A 19,804-nucleotide genomic window follows, 5' to 3' on the forward strand; every position below is an offset into this window, starting at 1 on the left:
GGCCACATCCACCACAACACATCACTGCACTCTTCATATTTTCAAGCATTTTTTATTTTATTATTTTATTTTTATTGTATTAATTTTTTTACCTTTATTTAACCAGGCAAGTCAGTTAAGAACAAATTCTTATTTTCAATGACGGCCTAGGAACAGTGGGCTAAATGCCTGTTCAGGGGGAGAACGACAAGATTTGTACCTTGTCAGCTCGGGGGTTTGAACTAGCAACCTTCCGGTTACAAGTCCAACGCTCTAACCACTAGGCTACGCTGACGCCCCATGGCTGCATCATGTTATGAGTATCTTTGTCATCAGCAAGGATTAAGACATTTTTTTAGGATAAAAAGTTGCTTACCAAGATGACATTGAATGTTCCTGAGTGTCCTAATTACAGTTTTGACTTAAATCCGCTTGAACATCTATGGCAAGGCTTGATAATAGCTGTCTAACAATGATCAACAAACAATTTGACAGAACTTGAAGAATTGAACAGATAATAATGGTCTAATATTGTACAATCCAGGTGTGCAAAGCTATTAGAGCCTCAAAACGACTCACAACTGTAATCGCTGCCAACGGTGCTTCTACAAAGTATTGACTCAGTGGTGTGAATACGAATATCTGTCATGATCACAGACAACAACATTTATCTGTTACAATGTCCATATCTGATGTCATGATCACAGTCAACAACATTTATCTGTTACAATGTCCATATCTGAAGTCATGATCACTGACAACAACATTTATCTGTTACAATGTCCATATCTGTAGTCATGATCACAGTCAACTAAATGTATCTGTTACAATGTCCATATCTGTAGTCATGATCACAGTCAACATTTATCTGTTACAATGTCCATATCTGATGTCATGATCACAGTCAACAACATTTATCTGTTACAATGTCCATATCTGAAGTCATGATCACTGACAACAACACCCCATCATGTCACATGGTTGGATTAGAACAGGAGTGTGACTGTGTTTCCATGGAGACCCAGGTGTACCTCCAGGACATAGGAGACTACTCTACCTGGCTTAGGGACACTGAAGAGCCCTCATTAGAAATACTTAACCCAGGGTAGAGGGGCTCAGTGAATATGGTCTGGAATGTGTACACATGGCTCATTGTGTCAGAGTAGATCTCATAGAAGGAAAGTGTGCCGACCGGCCAGTCCAGAAACACTCCTACTCTGAGGCGTGGAGGGGAGGAGGACTGGTCTCTCTGGGGTTGAGGAGGGTTGATGAGGCGTGGAGGGGAGGAGGACTGGTCTCTCTGGGGTTGAGGAGGGTTGATGAGGCGTGGAGGGGAGGAGGACTGGTCTCTCTGGGGTTGAGGAGGGTTGATGAGGTGTGGAGGGGAGGAGGACTGGTCTCTCTGGGGTTGAGGAGGGTTGATGAGGTGTGGAGGGGAGGAGGACTGGTCTCTCTGGGGTTGAGGAGGGTTGATGAGGTGTGGAGGGGAGGAGGACTGGTCTCTCTGGGGTTGAGGAGGGTTGATGAGGTGTGGAGGGGAGGAGGACTGGTCTCTCTGGAGTTGAGGAGGGTTGATGAGGTGTGGAGGGGAGGAGGACTGGTCTCTCTGGGGTTGAGGAGGGTTGATGAGGCGTGGAGGGGAGGAGGACTGGTCTCTCTGGGGTTGAGGAGGGTTGATGAGGTGTGGAGCGGAGGAGGACTGGTCTCTCTGGGGTTGAGGAGGGTTGATGAGGTGTGGAGCATGTATTGTAGTATATTGACTATTGTGGAGGGCACCGTAATGATTCCCACGGCAGGTCAGACGCCAGGACTTCTTATTGTATCCAAATTCACTGGCAGAACCATCTCCTTTTCTACTGATGCCTTTACATGTCACTCCAATGTCAGCCAGCCCACTGCACTCTACCTCCCAGTAACAGCGCCCAGTCAGACCCTCTCTACACAACACCTGGGTATAGTGATCAAATCTCTCTGGATGATCAGGATACGGCTGCTCCTCTTTAACCCTCTCCCCCCTTCTGTTCCCCTCAGACAGAGAGAGGTTTCTGTGTGCTGTGTTTGGGTCCAGTGTGAGATCACAGGCATCTGCAGACAAGAGGACAAGTTAGAGGAGAGGGAATTGGTTAGAATTTGTCGGAATGTGTGTGTGTGTGTTTAATTATACGCCTGTTTGTCAAATGTATTGATCAATAAACTGATTCCTTATAACAAACACTTATAACTTACATTTGGTCATCAGCTGTGGTTTAACCCAGATCTCTTCTGTATGGTCCACACTGTGGGAGAGACAGAGGAACGGACAGAGTGAGTGAAACACAGTCTGTGTATGAATACAACAATATCATTTTCACAGTAACTGTACTAACTTGAGTTTCTCCAGTCTACAGTGTGGATCCTCCAGTCTAGCAGAGAGCAGCTTCACTCCAGAGTCTCCTGGGTGATTGAAGCTCAGGTCCAGTTCTCTCAGATGGGAGGGGTTTGACCTCAGAGCTGAAGCCAGAGAAGCACAGCCTTCCTCTGTGACTCTACAGAATGACAGCCTGCAGAGACAGGTCAACATGTTTTTACAACAGGACTGCTGCCCTCTAGTGGTGATAGCTGATACACAGTATATACATATTTCCAATTAAACCAACACCGTTTCTAAATACTAACCTCTGGTTCTCTAGTTTACAATGTGGATTCTCCAGTATTTCCCTTATTGGTTGAGCTGACTTACTGGCTACTGTAATGATGTTGTGATTTGACAAATCATATTTTTTATTGAGCAGGTGTGTTTCTAAGCACTAACTTCAGTTTCTGTAGTTGACAGTGTGGATTCCCCAGTCCACCAGAGAGCACCTTCACTCCTGAATCCTGCAGGTCATTGTGACTCAGATCCATCTCTCTCAGGTGAGAGGACTTTGAGCTGAGAGCTGAAGTCAATGCTTTACACCCTTTCTCTGTCAGGGAACATCCATTCAGCCTAAAGGGGATAATATATTGCAACATGATGAGTAACAAGTAAACAACTTTGAAAATAACATTAGAGAAAACATTAAAGACAAAACAAACAATTCCATTAAATCAGACTAATCAATTGAAATGCATTCATGGCAAAGAAAGTCTCTATGGGCAGTGAACAACAAAAGTTTAAGTCTGCTAGTGTTAATATGCAGTTATACCTGTAGTAGATATGAATCTTTGGACCAGGCTTCCAAGTAAAAGCAATTATTATCAAGAATAAATATATCTGAATATGCTCTCCTTGACAATTTGCCCCTTACAAACTGTCCAATAATCAATGAGTTCTGGTCATGTGACAAACCCTCCCAAAGTACTGACCTCAGTGTCTGTAGTTTACAGTGAAGATATTGACCTCAGTGTCTGTAGTTTAAACAGTGTAGATATTGACCTCAGTGTCTGTAGTTTACATTGTAGATACTGACCTCAGTGTCTGTAGTTTACAGTGAAGATACTGACCTCAGTGTCTGTAGTTTACAGTGTAGATATTGACCTCAGTGTCTGTAGTTTCAGTGAAGATCTGACCTCAGTTTGTACAGTGTAGATATTGACCTCAGTGTCTGTAGTTTACAGTGTAGATATTGACCTCAGTGTCTGTAGTTTACAGTGTAGATATTGACCTCAGTGTCTGTAGTTTATAGTGTAGATATTGACCTCAGTGTCTGTAGTTTGCAGTAGATATTGACCTCAGTGTCTGTAGTAGTATTACAGTGTAGATATTGACCTCAGTGTCTGTAGTTTACAGTGTAGATATTGACCTCAGTGTCTGTAGTTTACAGTGTAGATATTGACCTCATAGTTTTGTAGATATTGACCTCAGTGTCTGTAGTTTACAGTGTAGATATTGACCTCAGTGTCTGTAGTTTACAGTGAAGATACTGACCTCAGTGTCTGTAGTTTACAGTGTAGATATTGACCTCAGTGTCTGTAGTTTACAGTGTAGATATTGACCTCAGTGTCTGTAGTTTACAGTGTAGATATTGACCTCAGTGTCTGTAGTTTACAGTGTAGATATTGACCTCAGTGTTTCAGTGTAGATATTGACCTCAGTGTCTGTAGATATTGACCTCAGTGTCTGTAGTTTACAGTGTAGATATTGACCTCAGTGTCTGTAGTTTACAGTGTAGATATTGACCTCAGTGTCTGTAGTTTACAGTGTAGATATTGACCTCAGTGTCTGTAGTTTACAGTGTAGATATTGACCTCAGTGTCTGTAGATATTGACCTAGTGTCTGTAGTTTACAGTGTAGATATTGACCTCAGTGTCTGTAGTTTACAGTGTAGATATTGACCTCAGTGTCTGTAGTTTACAGTGTAGTTTGACCTCAGTGTCTGTAGATGTAGATATTGACCTCAGTGTCTGTAGTTTACAGTGTAGATATTGACCTCAGTGTCTGTAGTTTAGTGTCTGTAGTGTAGATATTGACCTCAGTGTCTGTAGTTTACAGTGTAGATATTGACCTCAGTGTCTGTAGTTTACAGTGTAGATATTGACCTCAGTGTCTGTAGTTTACAGTGTAGATATTGACCTCAGTGTCTGTAGTTTATAGTGTAGATATTGACCTCAGTGTCTGTAGTTTACAGTGTAGATATTGACCTCAGTGTCTGTAGTTTATAGTGTAGATATTGACCTCAGTGTCTGTAGTTTACAGTGTAGATATTGACCTCAGTGTCTGTAGTTTATAGTGTAGATATTGAGTGTCCAGTGTAGATATTCAGTGTCTGTAGTTTACAGTGTGGATGGTTCAGAGCAGTGAAGAGTTCCCTCCCACCACCGTCAGACAGTCCACTGTTCCTCAGGTCCAGGTCCAGTTCTCTCAGAGGTGAGTCTGCTGATTGGAGAACGGAGGCCAGTGATCCCCAGTCCTCTTCAGAGAGTCTAAAGCTAGACAGTCTGTAGAAACAGGGATAATATCACTCAAACAGAACATGATGTAGTGTTGGTCAGAGACCAATAACATAACAGCATTATTCAGAACCTGTCCTTTCAGATGGTAACACATTTAGTACATCAACTCTTAGTGAGGTACATGTGGTATGTAGACATGTATGTAGGTATGTAGACATGTATGTAGGTATTTTAGTCATGCCTGTAGGTATTGTAGTCATGTCTGTAGGTATTGTAGTCATGTCTGTAGGTATGTAGTCATGTCTATAGGTATTGTAGTCATGTCTGTAGGTATGTAGTGATGTCTGTAGGTATGTAGTCATGTCTATAGGTATTGTAGTCATGTCTGTAGGTATGTGGTGATGTCTGTAGGTATGTAGTCATGTCTATAGGTATTGTAGTCATGCCTGTATGCATTGTAGTCATGTCTGTAGGTATGTAGTGATGTCTGTAGGTATTGTAGTCATGTCTGTAGGTATGTAGTCATGTCTGTAGGTATGTAGTCATGTCTGTAGGTTTGTAGTCATGTCTGTAGGTATGTAGTCATGTCTGTAGGTTTGTAGTCATGTCTGTAGGTATGTAGTCATGTCTGCAGGTATGTAGTCATGTCTATAGGTATTGTAGTCATGTCTGTAGGTATGTGGTGATGTCTGTAGGTATTGTAGTCATGTCTGTAGGTATTGTAGTCATGCCTGTATGTATTGTAGTCATGTCTGTAGGTATGTAGTCATGTCTGTAGGTATGTAGTCATGTCTGTAGGTTTGTAGTCATGTCTGTAGGTATTGTAGTCATGTCTGTAGGTTTGTAGTCATGTCTGTAGGTATGTAGTCATGTCTGCAGGTATGTAGTCATGTCTGTAGGTATGTAGTCATGTCTTTAGATATGTAGTCATTTCTGAAGGTGTGTAGTCATGTCTGTAGGTATGTAGTCATGTCTGTAGGTATGTAGTGATGTATGTAGTTATTGTAGTCATGTCTGTAGGTATGTAGTCATGTCTGTAGGTATGTGGTGATGTCTGTAGGTATGTAGTCATGTCTGTAGGTATGTAGTCATGTATGTAGTTATTGTATTAATGTCTGTAGGTATGTAGTCATGTCTGTAGGTATGTGGTGATGTCTGTAGGTATGTAGTCATGTCTGTAGGTATGTGGTGATGTCTGTAGGTATGTAGTCATGTATGTAGGTATGTAGTCATGTCTGTAGGTATTGTAATCATGTCTGTAGGTATGTAGCCATGTCTGTAGGTATGTGGTGATGTCTGTAGGTATGTAGTCATGTCTGTAGGTATGTGGTGATGTCTGTAGGTATGTAGTCATGTCTGTAGGTATGTAGTGATGTCTGTAAGTATGTAGTCATGTCTGTAGGTATGTAGTCATGTCTGTAGGTATGTAGTCGTATCTGTAGGTATGTAGTCATGTCTGTAGGTATGTAGTGATGTCTGTAGGTATGTAGTCGTATCTGTAGGTATGTAGTGATGTCTGTAGGTATGTAGTCATGTCTGTAGGTATGTAGTGATGTCTGTAGGTATGTAGTCGTATCTGTAGGTATGTAGTGATGTCTGTAGGTATGTAGTCATGTCTGGAGGTATGTAGTCGTATCTGTAGGTATGTAGTCATGTCTGGAGGTATGTGGTCGTATCTGTAGGTATGTAGTGATGTCTGTAGGTATGTAGTCGTATCTGTAGGTATGTAGTGATGTCTGTAGGTATGTGGTCGTATCTGTAGGTATGTGTCTGTCTGTAGGTATGTAGTCATGTCTGTAGGTATGTGTCTGTCTGTAGGTATGTAGTCATGTCTGTAGGTATGTGGTCGTATCTGTAGGTATGTAGTCGTGTCTGTAGGTATGTAGGTAGTCATGTCTGTAGGTATGTAGTCATGTCTGTAGGTATGTGGTCGTATCTGTAGGTATGTGTCTGTCTGTAGGTATTGTAGTCATATCTGTAGGTATGTAGGTAGTCATGTCTGTAGGTATGTGTCTGTCTGTAGGTATGTAGTGATGTCTGGAGGTATGTAGGTAGTCATGTCTGTAGGTATGTGTCTGTCTGTAGGTATGTAGTGATGTCTGTAGGTATGTGGTCGTATTTGTAGGTATGTGGTCGTATCTGTAGGTATGTAGTGATGTCTGTAGGTATGTGGTCGTATCTGTAGGTATGTAGTCGTATCTGTAGGTATGTGTCTGTCTGTAGGTAGTCATGTCTGTAGGTATGTAGTCGTATCTGTAGGTATGTGTCTGTCTGTAGGTAGTCATGTCTGTAGGTATGTGTCTGTCTGTAGGTATGTAGTGATGTCTGGAGGTATGTAGGTAGTCATGTCTGTAGGTATGTGTCTGTCTGTAGGTATGTAGTGATGTCTGTAGGTATGTAGTCGTATCTGTAGGTATGTGGTCGTATCTGTAGGTATGTGGTCGTATCTGTAGGTATGTGTCTGTCTGTAGGTATGTAGTGATGTCTGTAGGTATGTGGTCGTATCTGTAGGTATGTGTCTGTCTGTAGGTATGTGTCTGTCTGTAGGTAGTCATGTCTGTAGGTATGTAGTCGTATCTGTAGGTATGTGGTGATGTCTGGAGGTATTGTAGTCATATCTGTAGGTATGTAGGTAGTCATGTCTGTAGGTATGTGGTCGTATCTGTAGGTATGTGGTCGTATCTGTAGGTATGTAGTCGTATCTGTAGGTATGTGTCTGTCTGTAGGCCTGTGGTCATTAAAATAATTCTAAATGAACAAATAATGTCTGTTCACAGTTAATTATTACAGATTATTTTACTCCAACAAACTGTCCAACAATGACTTCCTGTTTCGGCTATTGTCATGTGATCAACCCTCCCACAGTACTAACCGCAGTTTGTGCAGTTTACAGTTCTGATGTTTCAGAGAAGTAAAGAGTTCCCTCCCACCACCATCAGACAGCTTAGTGTCTCTCAGGTCCAGTTCTCTCAGATGTGAGTCTGCTGATTGGAGAGCAGAATGCAGTAACCCACAGTGCTCTTCAGAGAGTTTATAGCCACCCAGTCTGTAGAAACAGAGACAATATCACTCAGACAGAGTGTGATGTAATGCAGGTCAGGGACACATACCAGCATTATAACAAATTCAGCACAGTGAGGTCAAAATCTTCCTCAGATAAGTCTGCTGTGTGTGTCAGAAGTTCTGTTAGTGACAAAAACATAATGTTCAAGGAATGATAATTCTACCCTTACTAACAATGATTCATCTTTTATAGTTTTCATCATGAGAAGACCTCCTCAATACTACTGACCTCAGTGTCTCCAGTTTACAGTGTGGATGTTTCAGTGCAGCGAGGACAACAGTCAGCGCAGCAAAGAGAACAGTCAGTCTGGCCTCATCGTCACCATCAGGATCATCAACACCATCAGGATCACGCTCCCCGATGTCGTCCAGGTGCAGCTCTCTTAGATGTGAGTCTGCTGATTGGAGAATGGAGGCCAGTGATTCGTAGTCCTCCATAGAGAGTTCAAAGCCAATCAGTCTGTAGATACAGAGACAATATAATTCATTAGGGCTGTGATGATACCAGTATCATGATGTCTTTTCCATGGCAAAAATTAAAACACAAAGGAGACCAAACTCTTTGGTCCTTTAAAAACCTGCTGTATGTGTGGTAGCATGGACAATAATTCAATGTTACTCTGGATGACAACATAATGATGTTAGTTACCAACATTAGGGCTGTGTTCCTAAAGAAGTTAACCTCTCTGGGATGGTTCGCGAAATTGCAGGGCGCCAAATTCAAACAACAGAAATCTCATGATTAAAATTCCTCAAACATACAAGTGTTATACACATTTTAAAGATAAACTTCTTGTTAATCCAGCCACAGTGTCCGATTTCAAATTGGCTTTACAGTAAAACCACACCATGCAATTATGTCAGGTCAGCGCCTAGCCACAGAAATCCATACAGCCATTTTCCAACCAAGGAGAGGTGTCACAAAAGTCAGAAATAGTGGTTAAATTAATCACTAACCTTTGATGATCTTCCCAGGATGGCACTCCCAGGACTCCATGTTAGACAATAAATGTTTGTTTTGTTCGATAATCTTTATTTCCAAATACCTCCTTTTTGTTTGCACGTTTCGTCAAGTAATCCATAGGCACAAAGCGCGGTCCAGTCCAGACGAATAGTCAAAAAAGTTAAATTAAAGTTCGTAGAAACATGTCAAACGATGTATATTATAAATCTTTAGGATGTTTTTATCATAAATCTTCAATAATATTCCAACCGGACAATTCCGTTGTCATCAGAATGGAAAGAGAACGAATGGCACGCTCACGGCCATACGCAAAAAACAACTCATGGCTTTCAGCTGAGCCACTTACTCTGAGCGGTCTTATTCTCTCCCCTTTCACAATAAACATGCTGATTTTCCAAATGGAGTGCAAGGGAGAATTCTGGTAGAAATTAGCTAAAAAAGGATTTCAGATCTGACATCTGTACAGGACAAAATATAAACACAAAAAGGCCTGGGTGTTGATGGTATCCAAAATGAAATGATCACATATTCAGACCACAAATTCCAATTACACTCTTTAACATCATCCTTAGCTCTGGCATCTTCCCCGATATTTGGAGCCAAGGACTGATCATTCCAAAAGAGAGGAGAGAAATTCGACCTCAATAACTACCGTGAGATGTGCTTCAGCAGCAACTTCTGGAAAATCCTCTGCATTATCATTAACAACAGACTCCTAAATTTCCTGCATAAATGACTCATACATTTCCTGCAAAAATTACCGAATGACAGACCACGTATTCACCCTGCACACCCTAACTGTCAAAACAAACAAAACAAAACCAAAGTCTTCTCATTGTCACGCCCTGGTCGAAGTATTTTGTGTTTATCTTCATTTATTTGGTCAGGCCAAGGTGTGACATGGGTTTTTGTATGTGGTGTGTATGTAGTGGGATTGTAGCTTAGTGGGGTGTTCTAGGTAAGTCTATGGCAGTCTGAAGTGGTTCTCAATCAGAGGCAGGTGTTTATCGTTGTCTCTGATTGGGAACCATATTTAGGCAGCCATATTCTTTGGTTGTGTTGTGGGTGATTGTCCTTAGTGTCCTGATGTCCTTGTTCTGTGTTAGTTTACACAAAGTATAGGCTGTTTCGGTTTTCGTTACGTTTATTGATTTGTAGTGTTTGTGTTTTTCGTGTCTCGTTGTTTATTAAACATGGATCGCAATCTACACGCTGCAGTTTGGTCCGACTCTCCTTCACCACTAGAAAACCGTTACACTCATGCTTTGTTGATTTGTCAATATGGCATGAGGGTCTGCTATTTAAATTGATGGAAAGTGGTGTTGGAGGGACATACATCATTATAAAATCAATGTACACAAACAACAAGTGTGTGGTTTAACTTGGAAAACCCCCCATATATTTAGGGTACAAAAGTATCTCAGTTGGTAGAGCATGGCGCTTGTAACGCCAGGGTAGTGGGTTCGATTCCCGGGACCACCCATACGTAGAATGTATGCACACATGACTGTAAGTCGCTTTGGATAAAAGCGTCTGCTAAATGGCATATATATATATATAAATATTTCTCTCCTTTGGGTCATGCGGTAAGACAGGGATGTAGCTTGAGCCCCACCCTCTTCAACATATATTTTCATGAATTGACAAGGTATTAGAACAGTCTGAAGCACCTCACCCTACTAGAATCTGAAGTCAAATGTCTACTCTTTGCTGATGATCTGGTGCTTCTGTCCCCTGGCTTGGTGGGCCTACATTAGCACCTAGATCTTCTGCACATATTCTGTCAGACCTGGTCCCTGACACGGAATCTCAGTAAGATCCATACATATATATCGATACATACCTTGGCCTAAACATCAGTGCCACAGGTAACTTTCACAAGTATGTGAACGATCTGAGTGACAAAGCAAGAAGGGCATTCTATGCCATCAAAAGGAGCTGTATATATACATAATATTACATCGTTACAACACTGTAGATATACATAATATTACATCATTACAACACTGTATATATATAATATTACATCGTTACAACACTGTATATATACATAATATTACATCGTTACAACACTGTATAAATATAATATTACATCGTTACAACACTGTAGATATATATAATATTACATCGTTACAACACTGTATATATACATAATATTACATCGTTACAACACTGTATATATATAATATTACATCGTTACAACACTGTATATATACATAATATTACATCGTTACAACACTGTAGATATACATAATATTATTATATTATTATTATTATAATATTACATCATTACAACACTGTATATATACATAATATTACATTGTTACAACACTGTATATATACATAATATTACATCGTTACAACACTGTATATATACATAATATTACATCGTTACAACACTGTATATATACATAATATTACATCGTTACAACACTGTATATATATACTTACAAATTGGTGCATTCAATATGACATACATGGAACAATATTATCATCTTTTACAGGGGGGTAGAAATATTACTTTATCCTACTCCTTACAACACTGTAGATATACATACATATTACATCAGTTACAACACTGTATATATACATATTACATCATTACAACATATTACATCGTTACAACACTGTATGGGACATACATACATCGTTCTGGACTGTATATATATACATAATATTACATCATTACAACACTGTATATATACATAATATTACATCGTTACAACACTGTATATATACATAATATTACATCATTACAACACTGTATATATACATAATATTACATCGTTACAACACTGTATATATACATAATATTACATCGTTACAACACTGTATATATACATAATATTACATCGTTACAACACTGTATATATACATAATATTACATCATTACAACACTGTATATATACATAATATTACATCGTTACAACACTGTATATATACATAATATTACATCGTTACAACACTGTATATATACATAATATTACATCGTTACAACACTGTAGATATACATAATATTACATCGTTACAACACTGTATATATACATAATATTACATCATTACAACACTGTATATATACATAATATTACATACAACACTGTTACATTGTCACAACACTGTATATATACATAATATTACATTGTCACAACACTGTAGATACATATAATATTACATCGTTACAACACTACATAATATATATACATATATATTAAATTACATTACAACACTGTATATTACATTGTTACTGTATATATACATAATATTACATCATTACAACACTGTATATATACATAATATTACATCGTTACAACACTGTAGATATACATAATATTACATCATTACAACACTGTATATATACATAATATTACATTGTCACAACACTGTATATATACATAATATTACATTGTCACAACACTGTAGATACATATAATATTACATCGTTACAACACTACATATATACATAATATTTAATCATTACAACACTGTATATATACATAATATTACATCATTACAACACTGTATATATACATAATATTACATTGTTACAACACTGTAGATATACATAATATTACATCATTACAACACTGTATATATACATAATATTACATCGTTACAACACTGTATATATACATAATATTACATCGTTACAACACTGTAGATATACATAATATTATATATACTGTATATATACAGACATGATATGACATCTGAAACGTCTTCATCCTTTTGTACCTTTTGTGAGTGTAAAATGGCTGAGTTTTTCTGTGACTTGGCTCTGACCTAACATAATCATTTGGTGTGCTCTCTTTGCAAAGCATTTTAGAAATCGGACACTGTGGCTTGATTTACAAGAAGTTATTCTTTAAAATGGTGTAAAATACTTGTATGTTTGAGGAATTTTAATTATGGGATTTCTGTTGTTTGATATTTAGTGCCCTGCAATTTCACTGGCTTTTGGCGAGGTGGGACGCTACCGTCCCACATATCCCAGAGAAGTTAACTTCACTAGGGTAGGGAGCAGCATTCTGAATTTTGGATGAAATGTGTGCCCAAATTAAACTGCCTGCTACTCAGGCCCAGCAGATAGGATATGCATGTAATTAGTAGATTTGGATAGAAAACTCTCTAAAGTTTCCACAACTGTATGTGAGTATAACAGAACTGATATGCCAGGCAAAAACCAGAGGAAAATCCAACCAGGAAGTACTATTATTTTGAAACGCTGTTTTTCCATTGAAAGCCTATACACCAAAGAATTAGGACCCCGTTCACGAGCTCTATGGCTTCCTCAACATGTGATCAGTCTTTAGGCATTGTTTCAGGCTTTTACTCTGAAAAATGAAGGAGATTACAGCACTTTCATTCAGTGGTCAGTGGAAACAGCGCAAACAAAAAGGAGGTTTTTGGTCATAAAGAGGGACATTATCGAACAAAACAAACATTTATTGTTTAACATGGAGACCTGGGAGTGCCACCAGAAGAAGATCATCAAAGGTAAGTGATTAATTGTAATGCTATTTATGACTTTTGTGACACCTCTCCTTGTTTGGAAAATGGCTGTATGGGTTTCTGTGGCTAAGAGGTGACCTAACATAATCGCAAAGTGTGCTTTTGCCGTAAAGCCTATTTGAAATCGGACCCCGTGGCTGGATTTACAAGAAGTTTATTTTTAAAATGGTGTAAAATACTTGGACGTTTGATGCATTTTAATTATGGGATTTCTGTTGTTTTGAATATGACGCCCTGCAATTTCACTGACTGTTGTCGAGGTGGGACGCTAACAGAAAGGTTAAAGTAACTAACTTTGGCCTTCCGGATGGATAGCCTGAGTGCACTTATTTCTCATTTGCCTGAACGAGAGCCAGTCAGCCTGAGTATGCGTGTGCCGAGCCTTTCGCCAAATGTAATTCTTGAGGTGGAGTAACTCTGTAAGATCAAGGTCGAACCTAGGGCTGAACCTGTTTTTAATTCTCATTTTCTTTATGTGGGTGTGTTTGTTAACAATAACACTGAAAATATCAAAAAATGTCCAAGTGTTTCGACAGAGGGGATCAAGCTGATTCTATACCATTTTACAGAGGCCAGTTCATGAAGGAAGGCTTGCTCGTTAAATTTTTTTAGCAAGCGTCTATGACAAATCAGGACAGGTCTTTTCACTGAGCAGCCATTACGAACACAGGATGTAAAACAAAAACAATGATCACTAAGGTTAGATTTATACCTATCAGGATTATTTGTGATGATAACATCAATAAGAGTAGCCTTGTCTGGGTGTTTGGAGAAATAATTGATGTGATTGGTAATAATCTGAGAAAGATTTAGGGAGTCCCATTGCTTTAGGACATGGTCAGGTGGTTTAAGCCAGTCCCAGTTTAGGTCACCTAGCAGGACAAATTCAGACTTGGTGTAAGGGGCCAGGATAGAGCGTAGGACAGGTAGGGTACAGGCTGGTACTGATGGAGCACGATAGCACCCATGACATATAACCCCACCTGGAACTCACAACCTCTGGACTGAGGTGTTCTAATCTTTCTGCCTTACAAAAAAGGCTGCAGCTACTCATGAATGACCTATAATACATTTATCTCAATAGTACCATCTGCACTGCTATTTTAGTTATCCGTTAATCTGATTATTCTCTCATCATTGATTTCATTGACTTATTTCACAAAATGTTTTCTGTATAGTTTGTTTAATGTTGATGGGGTTTTAATGTTACTCCCAAATCACTATGATAAATATAATGCATTCGGAAAGTATTCAGACCACTTATCTTTCTCCACATTTTCTTACATTACAGCCTTATTCTAAAATGGATTAAAGGAATTGTTTTCCTAATCAATCTGCAAAGAATACCCCATAATGACAAATCAAAAACAGGTTTTTAGAAATGTTTGGAATTGTATTAAAAATAAAAAAACAGAAATCCCTTATTTACATAAGTATTCAGACTGTTTGCTATGGGAATTGTACTAAGGTGAATCCTGTTTCCATTAATCATCCTTGAGATGTTTCTACAATGTGATTGGAGTCACACAACCTGGCACACATCTGTCTATATTAGGTCCCACTGTTTACAGTAAATATCAGAGCAAAAACCAAGCCATGAGGTCGAAGGAGTTGTCCGTAGAGCTCTGAGACAGGATCGTGTCGAAGAACAGATCTGAGGAAGGTTACCAAAACATTTCTGCAGAATTGAAGGTCCCCAAGAACACAGGGGCCTCCATAATTCTTAAATGGAAGAAGTTTGGAAACACCAAGACTCTTCCTAGAGCTGGCTGCCCAGCAAAACTGGGCAATCAAGAAATCGATGGGAGAAGCTTCCAGAAGGACAACCATCTCTGCAGCACTCCACCAATCAGGCCATTATGATAGAGTGGCCAGATGAAAGCCACTCCTCAGTAAAAGGCACATGACAGCCCGCTTGGAGTTTGCCAAAAGGCACCTGAAGTCTCTCAGATCATGAGAAACAACATTCTCTGGTCTGATGAAACCAAGATTGAACTCTTTGGCCTGAATGCCAAGCATCACGTCTGAAAGAAACCTGGCACCACCCCTATGGTGAAGCATGGTGGTGGAAGCATCACGTCTGAAAGAAACCTGGCACCATCCCTACGGTGAAGCATGATGGTGGAAGCATCACGTCTGAAAGAAACCTGGCACCATCCCTACGGTGAAGCATGATGGTGGAAGCATCACGTCTGAAAGAAACCTGGCACCACCCCTACGGTGAAGCATGGTGGTGGAAGCATCATGCGGTGGGCATGTTTTTCAGTGGCAGGGACTGGGAGACTAGTCAGGATCGAGGGAAAGGTAAATGGAGCAAAGTATACAGTGATCCTTGATGAAAACCTGCTCCAGAGCAGAACGCTCAGGACCTCAGACTGGGGCGAAGGTTCCCCTTCCAACAGGACAATGACCCTAAGCACACAGCCAATACAACGCAGGAGCTGCTTAGGAACAAGCCCCTGAATGTCCTTGAGTGGCACAGCCAGAGCCCGGATTTGAACCTGATTGAACATCTCTGAAGAGGCCTGAAAATATGCTGCCCATCCAACCTGCCAAAGCTTGAGAGGATCTGCAGAGATGAATGGGAGAAACTCCCCAAATACAGGTGTGCCAAATTTGTAGCGTCATACCCAAGAAGATATGAGGCTGTAATCGCTGCCAAAGGTGCTTCAACAAAGTACTGAGTAAAGGGTCTGAATACTTATGTAAATGTGATTGTTTTTATAAATAAGACATTTGCAAAAAAAATAACACGTGTTTTTGTCATTATGGGGTATTTTGTGAAGATTTATATGGGGGAAAAAAAGAAATTAAATCCATTTTAGAATAAGGCTGTAATGTAACAAAATGTGGAAAAAGTCAAGTGGTCTGAATACTTTTCCTCATGCATTGTATACACGTTTTTCTTGATTTTGAACAATGCTGAGATTAACTTTGATGTCCAAAGTGTAGGAATACAGGTGAAATCAGTCCCAGACAAGGTGGAGTAGCAGGACAACCGGAATGCCGTGAAACCAAGAAATTGTGAGTTCAAATTCAAGGTGAGGACATGTTTTATCATAATTATTGTATAAATAAACATACACAATGTAATCATATATTTCAATATGTGTCCAATACGTCCAACCGGCCTCACAACAGCAGACCATGTGTGACCACGCCGGATAGCTGATAAGTGGCTGTTCCACTGGATGTCATAAGGTGAATGCACCAATTTGTAAGTCGCTCTGGATTAGAGCGTCTGCTAAATGACTTAAATGTAAATGTAAATGTAAATTCGAATGCCTCATCTTTGTTTGCATTGCATCATCTGGGAAAACCTTGTGGGAATTTGAATCCACATGTGAAAGGTTATTGCGATCGTATGTAAAATGTGATTTTCCACGGAGACCTTATAGTTTCTCTTTGAAATTCAACTAATTATGGATGAATGTTTATTTTTGACACGTTAAATTCTGCATGGTTAGATGGCTGAAAGGCTTAAAACAACATCATTAAAAAACACTATAACCATGAGGTATCGCCAATTACTCTCACAGCTTGCTAGAGTGCTGTGTACTCCAGTAGCACGGTGACCTAAGCAGCGAGCTTACAACCCCGAAGGGTCATGAGTTCATGCCCAGTGCTGGACAATGGTTTTGAGTTTTTTTGGTGAGCGCCGAGGAACATCGACATTCGCTGGACTTTTTCAAATCACTTCTCGTGTGATGATATTTTACATGAAGATTATTATTTTTGTCGTTGTCGTAAAGGTGGAAGATTACACTAACAATTGGTGGCAATTGAGATCAGCGTGTGGTTGATTTTAGTACGTGTTGATGGTTTAACGAGATATCAGCTGGCGTTAATTTAGTGGCCCTCATTGGTTGCAATCGGTCTGATATAATTATTGATAGATATTGGTGATTTTGACTTTCTGATATTACTTACATGGCCTTTCTCCATTTCCTTACAGCTGGGACCAGTCTCGTACACCCAGGGGACAAGTTGTATGTCCTCAGGTCAATCTCATCCAGAACACCCTTTGACATCAGCAGTGCGTTGGCCAGTGATGAGAGGTGTGCACCTGCAAGTTCCTTTCCTGACTTCAGGAACTTGTCAATGTCCTCATGTACTGAATCATCTTTCATCTCAGTCAAGCAGATGAGTAGATTGATGTACCTATCAGGTGAGACTTTATCTACATTTGGCTTCCGGAGGTATTTCTTAATTTCCTTAACAGTCTCTGAGCTGATCTCTGTTTGTGGCAGTAGGTCTTGTAACAGTTTCTGGTTGGATTCTGTTGAGATGCCAACAAGGAAGCGGAGGAACAGGTCCAGGTGTCCATTTTCACTCTCCAAGGCTTTATCCACCATCATCTTCAGCAGCACATGCAAGGACAGCTCTGATGACACATCCCCAATGACAGACTCCAGGGCCCTGATGTTCTTACTCGCACAGCAGTGGAACACGTACAGAGCAGCAAGGAACTCCTGGAAGCTCAGGTGGACAAAGCAGTACACTTTCTTCCGATACAGCCCATACTCTTCTTTCAGGATTTCTGTGCAAAACCCAGAGTACACTGAGGCTTCACTGACATCAATGCCACACTCCTCCAGGTCTTTCTTAGAGAATATGAGATTGCCCTTCACCAGCTGTTCAAATGCAAGTTGTGCCAGTTTGAGAATTATTTCTTTGTTTCTTTCTATGATTATGTCCAGATCTGTCTCCTTTTCCCCATCGTACTTCTTGCTTTTCAGGTTTGTCTGAATGAGCAGGAAGTGATTGTACATCTCAGTCAGAGTTGTGATCTCTCCACTTTCATCTTCACTCAACATTTGCTCAAGAACCCTGGCAGTAATCCAACAGAAGACTGGTATGTGGCACATGATGTGGAGGCTCCTTGATGTATTAATGTGTGAGATGATTCTCCTGGCCCGGTTCTCATCCTCAACATTCTTCTTAAAGTATTCTTCTTTCTGTTTGTCGTTGAACCCTCGTACTTCTGTCACCTTGTCGATGTACTTACAGGGGACCTGATTGGCTGCTGCTGGTCGGGAGGTTATCCAGAGGAGAGCTTCGGGGAGTAGATTCCCCTCAATGAGGTTTGTCATCAACCTGTCAACTGATGATGTCTCAGTTAGATCAGTCAACTTCTTGTTCTGATGAAAACCTAATGGCAGTCTGCTTTCATCCAGACCATCAAAGATGAACATGACTTTGCAGGTATCATATGTCTTTGCCTCTTCTATCTCTTTAAGTTCAGGGTGGAAGTAACGCAAAAGTCCATGAAGACTGTACTGGTCATCTTGAATCAGATTCAGCTCTCGGAGTGGAAGCACAAAGATGAAATCAACATCCTGATTAGCTTTTCTTTTAGCCCAGTCGAGGATGAACTTCTGCACAGAGACTGTTTTTCCAATGCCAGCGATGCCCTTCATCAGCACAGTTCTGATGGGTCTCTCCTTTTCTCTGTCTTCTCCAGATAAGGGTTTGAAGATGTCATTGCAGTTGATTGGAGTGTCTGTAGATTTTTTTGCCCTGCGTGTATATTCAATCTGCCGGATCTCATGTTCGCTATTAACCCCTTCACTCTGTCCTTGTGTGATGTAGAGCTGTGTGTAGATGCTGTTGAGGGGAGTTTGTTCCACTGCGGTGCCTTCAAACACAAATCCAAACTTCTTCTTCAGACTGTCTTTAAGTTCGTCCTTAATTATTTTTGTGTCGTCATCCACTGGAAAGAAGACAAGACAAAAACAAAAAACAAAAACAAGACTGCTGAACACTATCGGGCAGATTGATACCAACAGGCTCAGAAACAGTTTCTATCTGCAAGACTGCTGAACACTATCGGGCAGATTGATACCAACAGGCTCAGAAACAGTTTCTATCTGCAAGACTGCTGAACACTATCGGGCAGATTGATACCAACAGGCTCAGAAACAGTTTCTATCTGCAAGACTGCTGAACACTTGAACTGGACTGACCACCTGCACTGACTTTCCACAGCACACACAGATATACACTTATCCACACACACACACACACACACACACACACACACACACACACACACACACACACACACACACACACACACACACACACACACACACACACACACACACACACACACACACACACACACACACACACACACACACTCACACATCACGCTACACACACCTCACAACCGGTTAATTATTTTTGCTAAATACTGTGCACAATTTACAAAACACACGTACATATTGTACTATAAATTGTGCCTTCCTGTATTATAATATTATCGTTGTTATTAAATGTTTATTATAAACTGGGTGGTTTGGGTTCTGGATGCTGATTGGTTAAAAGCTGTGGTATATCAGACATAAAATGAGTGACACAGAGAGACACAGAGAGAGAGACACACAAGGAGAGAGAGAGAGAGAGAGAGAGAGAGAGAGAGAGAGAGAGAGAGA

At 40.1% G+C, this 19,804-nt stretch overlaps 1 protein-coding gene across 1 annotated transcript in view; it reads right to left on the reverse strand.

The window, feature by feature from the left end:
* Positions 1-37: 37 nt before the first annotated feature.
* LOC118380198 (NACHT, LRR and PYD domains-containing protein 12-like) overlaps positions 38-19,804 on the reverse strand; it is a 23,656-nt gene continuing 3,889 nt past the window's right edge. The window contains exons 4-11 of the mRNA XM_052528447.1: positions 17,298-19,080; positions 8,124-8,354; positions 7,704-7,877; positions 4,698-4,876; positions 2,771-2,945; positions 2,346-2,519; positions 2,206-2,255; positions 38-2,064 (exon numbers count right to left, since the gene is read on the reverse strand). Coding sequence (XP_052384407.1) covers positions 1,028-2,064; positions 2,206-2,255; positions 2,346-2,519; positions 2,771-2,945; positions 4,698-4,876; positions 7,704-7,877; positions 8,124-8,354; positions 17,298-19,080 — 3,803 coding nt within the window. The 3' untranslated portion in view covers positions 38-1,027. The remainder of the gene's footprint in view (positions 2,065-2,205; positions 2,256-2,345; positions 2,520-2,770; positions 2,946-4,697; positions 4,877-7,703; positions 7,878-8,123; positions 8,355-17,297; positions 19,081-19,804) is intronic.

This window comes from Oncorhynchus keta, chromosome 10 (assembly GCF_023373465.1).
Source record: "Oncorhynchus keta strain PuntledgeMale-10-30-2019 chromosome 10, Oket_V2, whole genome shotgun sequence".
In the NCBI taxonomy this organism is placed as follows: Eukaryota; Metazoa; Chordata; class Actinopteri; order Salmoniformes; family Salmonidae; genus Oncorhynchus; species Oncorhynchus keta.